This window comes from Gaeumannomyces tritici (genome assembly GCF_000145635.1).
Source record: "Gaeumannomyces tritici R3-111a-1 unplaced genomic scaffold supercont2.12, whole genome shotgun sequence".
NCBI classification, from domain to species: domain Eukaryota; kingdom Fungi; phylum Ascomycota; class Sordariomycetes; order Magnaporthales; family Magnaporthaceae; genus Gaeumannomyces; species Gaeumannomyces tritici.
The window spans coordinates 230,976-239,253 of NW_008804556.1; the positions used below are offsets into that span (position 1 = coordinate 230,976).

Genomic DNA, 8,278 nt, shown 5'->3' on the forward strand with positions numbered 1-8,278 from the left:
GAAGCCATGATCAAGAGCTTCAAAATGATATATTTGCGGCTTGGATTGAACAAAAAAAGATCGCGATAGCTTCACTTTTGTTAGCGGGTGCCGGAAACGAGAAGGTTCTGTGGGGTGGCCCAAGACAGGGGGTGGCCCAACTCGGGGTGGGTCGACTTATAGATTAATATACTCTGATAAAAATGCTATCGCGCTTACGATGCAGTGTTCGCGAGGGTAAATCCACTGAAACTAAAATTCGCTACGTCATGGATCCAGCGGAGCACCCCAGTGTAATTGCCTGTCGCGTCATATAGAGGTCAAATTGCATGGTGTAGCGGAAGATGGTCTTTCTACCTAGGCAGGTGCCCGCAGGGTTGGGTCAGCCGGCGGGTCGGGCAGAATCCCTCGCCTACCGTCATGAATCACGGCCCGTGAGCCGTGATATTGCCACACGGAGCTGTCACCAAGCATTGGCTTAGGAACGTTCTTTCACATTCTTGGGCCTTCTATTGCCACGTTTTAGGTATATAAATAGGAGCAGGCAGTAGGTGGTGGGTGGGGGGGTGGTAAAGTCGTTATTCGAGAAGTTTCGCAACGGCGGGCCCGTCCCCATCCTTCGACGGCAGTTTAACGACGGCCTCGTGCCGACAGCAACTTGACGACGGCCTCGTGCCTGTTATACGCGGCCCACGACAGCGGCGTCATCCCGTATTCGTTATCCTTCGAGTCGACATCAACTTTGCCCGTGGCGAGCAGCAGCTTGACGACGGCTTCGTGCCCGTTCCCCGCGGCACACGACAGCGGCGTCTGCCCGTCCTTATGCTTCGAGTCGACGTCGATTTTGCCCGTGGCGAGCAGCAGCCCAACGACGGCCTCGTGCCCGTTATACGCGGCCCACGACAGCGGCGTCATCCCGTATTCGTTATCCTTCGAGTCGACATCAACTTTGCCCGTGGCGAGCAGCAGCTTAACGACGGCCTCGTGCCCGTTATCCGCGGCACACGACAGCGGCGTCCGCCCGTCCTTATCCTCCGAGTCGACACCGACTCCGCCCGTGGCGAGCAGCAGCTTAACGACGGCCTCGTGCCCCTTATGCGCGGCCCACCACAGCGGCGTCTGCCCGTCCTTATCCTTCGAGTCGACATCGACTTTGCCCGTGGCGAGCAGCAGCTTAACGACGGCCTCGTGCCCCTTTCGCGCGGCCAACCACAGCGGCGTCCGCCCGTCTTTATCCTTCGAGTCGACGTCAACTTTGCCCGTGGCGAGCAGCAGTTTAACGACGGCCTCGTGCCCGTTATACGCGGCACACCACAGCGGCGTCCGCCCGTCCTTATCCTTCGAGTCGACATCGACTTTGCCCGTGGCGAGCAGCAGCTTAACGACGGCCTCGCGCCCCACCCCGCGGCATACGACAGCGGCGTCCGCCCGTCCCCATCCTTCGAATCGACGTCGATATCGGTGCCAATTTGGTCTGCCCTTTGCAAGATGACTTTTAACAGCCCTACCACCTGGTCCCTCGATGCAACGTGTACCAGGCTGGTCCCTTTTGGTGGACAATCCCCGGAATATCCCTCTAATACCCCGTAAATACGAACCCATAGTTCCACGAGAGCGGTTGATGGCCAAGCAAAACATTCCAAGATATCCTCTTGACGGACACCCCTAACGTCGCTTTGTCTCGCGTGCGCCACCCACGAGGTCGTGGCGTAATGCAGGAAAGGAAAATCGCGACGCTCGTAGTTTGTTGACTGACCGATCTCCTTCATAGCCAAGTAGCGTATGCAGGTCTTGAACAGCCGGTGGTGTGCCATTCCGATTGTCGCATCGGCTGAAGTCGAGTTGCCGTCCGCGGAAAGGCCCTTTTCGACGAAGTCCTTAACGGACTGGTGGATGAACTGGACAACCTGCGCATCGGATGACGGCACGATTTCTGCGAGACCGCGGCTCAGAGACTTGATTCTTCTGTCCATTCTGTCGTTGGTGATGAAGTCATCCGACCGCCAGCATTCGTCGAGTGACTTGTGAGTGCCGTCAGGATCAACCGCCATGGCCCATGGCAGCTCGTCCGTTGTCAAAGGCCTCGCGGAGAGACCAATCCATTGGATCAGGTTCAGGGAGTCGGGTGCCATGCCTTCGATAAGTTTGCGGTATAGCTCATCGAGAGCTGGAGGGGTAGACCGGATTGCCGCTTCGATCGCCCCCGGTCCTTTACCCTCGCGGTCAAGGTCCAGAACTTGCCTCACCACGAGCCGCGCCCACATGAAGACGCCCTGTGCGTGGTTTGTGATCAAAGCGTGAATCGTAGATAACGTTTGTTTGTTGAATGTGGAGAGCCGATCTCGCACGTAGGCCGAAATATCATTTCGGTTTTCGTCCTCGAGGCATACTTCGAACGCACCGTCCAGGGCCAAAATCGGGTAATGACGACAAGTGAAGCAGACGCGAAACTGTAAGCCGAGGGACGGGCGGTTCCGGAGCAAGGACTCGAACCACTCGGCCAGGTCGACCGCGTTCTGTTCGCCACACTCGTCTAGCGCGTCGACAAACAACCAGACTGGGCGAGTCTTGAGGACGTTCGGAAGAAATAGCTCGAAGAAGCGCTGCAGTTGTTTCTGATGCCACTGCCACTTTTCACCAGATTGACCCATTTCCTTGCGGTTTTTGTCGAAGGTGTCGACAAGACCGGGCGCTGCGTCGGGTACCTGGCTGAGAACCTGATGAAGAAGTGACCTGTAGAGGCCAAACGGGGTCCTTTCGAGTTCATCACCGCGATCGTGGAAGAAGAACGAGAGAACGAGGGTGCTCTCTCCGGCACTGGATACGACTGCCTTGTCGAGGACGTGTTTTAGCAATGTCGATTTCCCGGAGCCCGGCTTTCCCTTGATCCAGAGCAGGCTTCGATCGCAAGCGGCCCAGCTCCGATACTTTTCGTGCCCAAGCAGCCACTCGCACGTTCCCGTGACGGCGCCGTCAATGTCATGAGAGCGATTTTCCATTTGCAGAAAGGCCAGCGATGCCAAGCAATCTTGCAACGGCTGTGGAGGTTCATGTGTGTCTGAGCGATACGGTTAGACTTGAAAAGTGAAAATAAGTCAATGCTGATTACGATGGGAAATGGAAACTAACATGGTGCATTGACATATGTTCGCTGGTCTATTAATCTAGTTAGCTTCCTTGCCTGCCTTTTAGTTTAAAGTCTTCGTCATTTGAAAATTTAGGTTTTTGGGGCATGTCCCACGGAGAGTGGTAGTTCGACGGATTGAGCAACTGATAATTCCTAAACAAGATTTAAACTACTTGCCGATATTGAAATTGCCACCCACATCGTGTACCATGGCCACTATCCCATCCCTGTTTTTAACATTGTGGCTATTGGTATTGTGGCTATTGGTCGTGGCGTTGTGGCTGTTGGTCGTGGCGTTGTGGCTGTTGGTCGTGGTGCTGTTGCGGCCCCCCGGTTCAAACCTCCCTTGTTTGACGCCGCCTGACACCTCGTATCGGTCAAGTATCGCCGCAGCCACCGAAGCCGCCGTTGCCGCCGCGAAGTCCTGCCATTCCTTGTTTTTATGGCTATCGGCGTAGTCGCAAATGCCCTTGACAACGATACAGGGGACCTCCTTCCACGCCCCGGCTCCTTCCATTTCGAAGGCGATCACGTCGTGCTCCTTGGCAACCGCGTCGCGGTGTTTGCCCGACTTCATAACCGCGTTGCCGCAGGCCACCCTGCCCATGAAGATTTGTGGGACGCGCTCCACCGGGCGCTCCTGCTGCCGGTTCTCTCTCGGGGCACAGAGGCGCGTCTTGCACCCAACGTCGTCGCAAGAGAGTTTGGAGGCCTGCTCACAAAAGCGCGGGGGATCCTCGTCACAATCCGCACAATCTTCGTCCCGATGGATGTGGTTGTACTTCGCAGGGAACATCCTATCGGTAGCGTCGGTCGGAGGGCTATAGCTGGTCCCCCACTCCTTGTCGGCGGCAGTGGCGGCAGCTTGCAGAGTTACCAGATTCGCCCTTGCCTTTTTCTGCAGGCGGTCCAGCTCGTCCTTGCCTTCCAAAAGCTCGAGCAGTCCGCGGATATCGTTATTGGTTTGCCCCAATGTGTCCTCGGTGGACCTGACGACGAACTTGTCGGGGTATTGCCTGCCGAAATCATGGTTGACGATGCTTTTGCTGACAATTACGTCACCCAAAAAGGCGTTCCGACCGCGGATCTGGGGCAGGCCTCCGCAAACGCCGACGATTAGGGCAAGTTTGATGTTGGCATAGCTCGACTGCAAGCTCCTTGCGCCTGCTGCCGATGCCTCCATCCCCATGCCTGGGAGTAGGAGAAGTACGACGGCATGGTTTCCGATGCGGCCCGTCCTGTATGTGTTGGAGTCGCCGGTTTCCCGTCCGTACTTTTTCTCGTAAATCTCGTCGAAAAGGAGCCTTACAGCGTCCGATTCGATGCGCAACGCACAGATGATGGCTAGATAAAAGCCGTTGCGGTCGGTCGGTGGCAACATGGTGAATGGCAATAGGAGAGCCTTAAGACGGAGGAGGTAAGAGGGTACAAAAAAGAAAAGATGTGACTAAGGAGAAGCGGCAAATATGCTATGATCGAGTTTTTTGTTTTGGGTAAGGCAGCATCAGCAGGGTAGGAGGAATCGAATGGCGCACAAAGCCGGAAAATGTATAGGCTAAAAATAGTGCTAGCATAGAACGAGCAGGCCAGAGTTTGAACGGCGGGACAAGAGGCGCACGGAATGCGGACGTAAAGGACGAAGAAGAGGTAAAAGGGGGAGGAGATGAACAGGAAGAACAGGAAATCGGATAGGAAGGCAGGCTCTGTTTAGTCCCCGAGGGCGCAGCTTTAGTCAGGCTGGAACACGGAAGCTCTGTTCAGTGGTCGGGCCGGAACACCGAACTCTGGTTGCGAATCGGAAGGGCTGCAGACTACGGGCGCGCCGATATTGCCCTGCGAATCCATTGGAGTAACAGCGTTCCAGCGTTCCAGCGTTCCTGTGGGTGTGGCACAACAGGTCACACGCAAGTTTGCGGATAAGGGAACCTCTAGCCAGACTTAGCTCGCACATTTCGAACCAAAAAGGGAAGACACCGCCGAAGCGGGCTGTGGCCAGCTGAATGCCGCAAAGCCTTGAGGCTGTAGTGGCTCCTGCCAAAACACATCCACAGCCAATCATTTCCACGTCGCAGCACTGAAAGTCGTGTCCCAACACGCGACGATTGGCCAGCGGCGCAAAAAGCGGTAAATTGACGAAAATGTCTCGGCATGTCTTGTCCAATCCAGCGCGCAGACCTTGGAGCGCGTTGCGCCCAGAACGAACCAATAACGATTTGTCGTCGCGTTTTAACGGCATTGACGCGTTGATTCGCATGTTATCGAAGAAGTGTAAAGACAACAGAGCCAAGTGTTTATCTATTCGAGCTAACAATTATACATAGTCGCCTCCATTTTCCATTCGCCTCCCGAATGACCATGGCGACGACAATGTGGATGTGACGGTCCCGCCATACGTCCAGTGGCACCGCCACAGATGTAAGGCATATGTGGGACAGATACAGGCATGCAAGCCACACGGGTCGCGCCAGCGTGACCTGCGCCTTTTCCTTCCCCCTCCTTAGTGTGGAATCTTAGTTCATAGCGCCAATGCAAGGCCTTCGTGCCTTTATTGTTAAGGCCGCAATAGTTACTAGTGAAAGGAGGGTTGCTCCGCAACTCTCGGCGCGGCCCACGGGTTTGTAGGAGCGGTGGCACAGCCACTTTAAGGGTGCACCGCCACGGCCGCCGGCCGTGGCTAACCGTGTGGACCTGGCCCGCTAACATAGCGGACAAGGGGCCTGGCGGAGATGGGGTGCGTCACGATCAGGGAGCGTAAGCTTCGCAGCCAGGTTGTTATGGAGTGGCGCGCCTTGCAGGCGGCTGCTCCACTCTGGAGCAGGAGGATCACGTGACCCCCGAATCGCAAGCAGAAAACTGCGACGCGATGGCGGTGCTTCGCACCTTCGTCACTTCTAAACACTACTTTTAGATAGTCGCTTTTTATGTGTTAACTATCGCAGGTTGTCTCTTTGTTTTCCGTGATTCCGTAACACAGGTGCAATTGATGCTATGGACTGAAAACTCTTCTATGGGGAGGAAAAAGCGGTGCGGCGTTTTATCGCACGGGCTATTTTGCGGCGCGTGCTTACGTGGATGCTTGCGGCGTGCGGTGGACTGCCCTGGGCCGTCATAGGGTGCTTTGACTTAAGCCAGAAGCTGACTTAGAAGCGCCATAAAAAGCTTTTACAAAACGCTGCAACTGGCTTTAGTTTAAATATTTCCACGGCCCTAACTTTTCCAAAGGCGACGGAAACCAAAAACGCTGACGCCGCCGCCATCTTGGCTTCAAATGGCTAGAGTGTGCATTTTCTTAATATCACACCGGGCCTGTTGTGGCGTGGCGCCTGGGGAGTCGCTGAGCCACTGTGGCGATCGATCGAACAGGGGCCGTGCACTGAACCCACGGTTGGAGAAAACGTTGCACGTGGGAATGGGCGCAACGCACCCAATCCCTCCTTTCGAAAAATCCGGGTTTAGGTTCCCCGCACGGTTTTGGGCCTAGTCCATGGGGAGGGGCTAGGAAAGCTGCATTAGAATGATCGGCACTGAGGTCGCGTTAAAAGTGGAACCAAAGCCAATTTTTGCACCCCTAGCCGAATTGAAAAGCCAGTCCATGCTTTTTGTGAGCTCGAAATATTGCTAGCTGTAACAGGTTCGGCAGAGTGAAGCCCTCCCCAACTCAACCAAAAGGACAACAATAACAAATCTGGCAATTTGTTTAGAGTTGGAGGGCTATAATGGCTATGGCGTTGTGCCACAGCGCCGTGCTATGACACTGGCAAAGCAACCTGGTCGTGGAGGGGCGTGTTACGGTTGAGATCTCTACGGCTTAAAGGCTCGAGGAAATACGTCAATTTAGCTAAAAGAACAAAGTAGTGGAAAAGTCAACAAGTGGTGCGGAGCACCCAGATGCGTGCGATCCGTTTTGTGTGTACGCGTGCACGGTTGCACGCGAGGTCACGTGATCCGGGCTCCGTGGGGCGACTGCCCGTGAGGGCACGCCGCGCCATAACAGGGCGTGCAAATATAGGAGGGCTTGTCAGATACGAGGGTACTCGATGGTACTGTGTAGAAGGTTCTGGAAGATTCTAGGTGGAGCATGAACATGGGCACCCCGGTGCACTGACCACATACTCTGTGTATATCAACAAGAACGATCATCCTCTTCGAAGGACAGAGGACAGAAAAAAAGAGAACAATGCATTTTTCCCAATTTTCATGGATGGCTAGAGACAGTGTTTTCTGACAGGGCTGGGCGAAGTTACATTACACCCCTCAAGCTCCTGGGGTGTGCAATAACGTGGCTGAACAGCCACTTTTTGCTTTGTTGCATGTTGTGACAATCTGGGTCAAGACCCATAGGCCAAGACCCACGGACCAGGACCCACACGGTGGACCGTCGTGAAACGCGCGCTTGACACCAAAATCCCTGCTTTTCCTTCCCTTCTCCCTCTGAGTAGAATTTTCGTTCGTAGCGCCAATCTGAGGGGAAAAGGAAAAAAAGAGGGAATTCCGGTGTTTGGCGTGCCTCGGCGTGACGCTGGTTCACCGTGTGGGTCCTGGTCTGTAGGTCAAGGTTTGTGGGCCTTGCCCCGAATCGTCACACCACTGGATCTGGTGGATGGGGGAAAACCTCATTTGCGCCCTTGGCATTCAGGACCAAGCGGTAGCCGTCAAACCTTTGATGTTAGCAATTGTGTAGAGATAGAAGCAATTGTGCGTTTTTACCGCGAACAGTTTTAATTTAATCTCCCATCCACATTGTTTTAATAAAGGATGATGTTTCTAGTTCTTGACCCCTCGCCACCCTTTTTTTGTTTCGACTTGCTGTCAGCACCTTTAAAATCGACAAGATCGCATTACTCAAGCAGGTCAAAAAGCTCCGAATCGCTAGAGATGAGGCATTCATCGAGCCAACCATTAAAGCCACCGACAACCAAGGCTACATTGAGCGAGCTGGACGTGATAGAGATACTACGCAATCCAAGGCTAAGACACGACATCAACTTCGACCCCTATCTCCAATTTCGGCCGAATCTCGATGGCGGAAAGGGGGAGGAGAAAGCAGCAAATGGCAGATGAGTTCTGGGCTAGCCTAACCGGCCAGCTAGGGCTGTTCATGAAGACCGGGGAAGGTTTCTCGAGCATACGAAGGAACTTGGAACTGGTGGCTGCCCACCTGCTGAAAGCGGT

The 8,278-nt window shown here is 54.5% G+C and overlaps 1 protein-coding gene across 1 annotated transcript; it reads right to left on the bottom strand.

The window, feature by feature from the left end:
• Positions 1–609: 609 nt before the first annotated feature.
• On the bottom strand, positions 610–4,580 carry GGTG_13381 (hypothetical protein; the record flags this gene model as incomplete). The annotated part of the gene is made up of 3 exons (XM_009231287.1): positions 3,306–4,580; positions 1,578–3,017; positions 610–1,497 (listed from the first exon to the last, which is right to left on the bottom strand). The coding sequence occupies exons 1-3, from the start codon at positions 4,485–4,487 to the stop codon at positions 610–612; spliced, it is 3,510 nt and encodes a 1,169-aa protein (XP_009229551.1). The 5' UTR covers positions 4,488–4,580.
• Between the last annotated feature and the right edge of the window lie 3,698 nt (positions 4,581–8,278).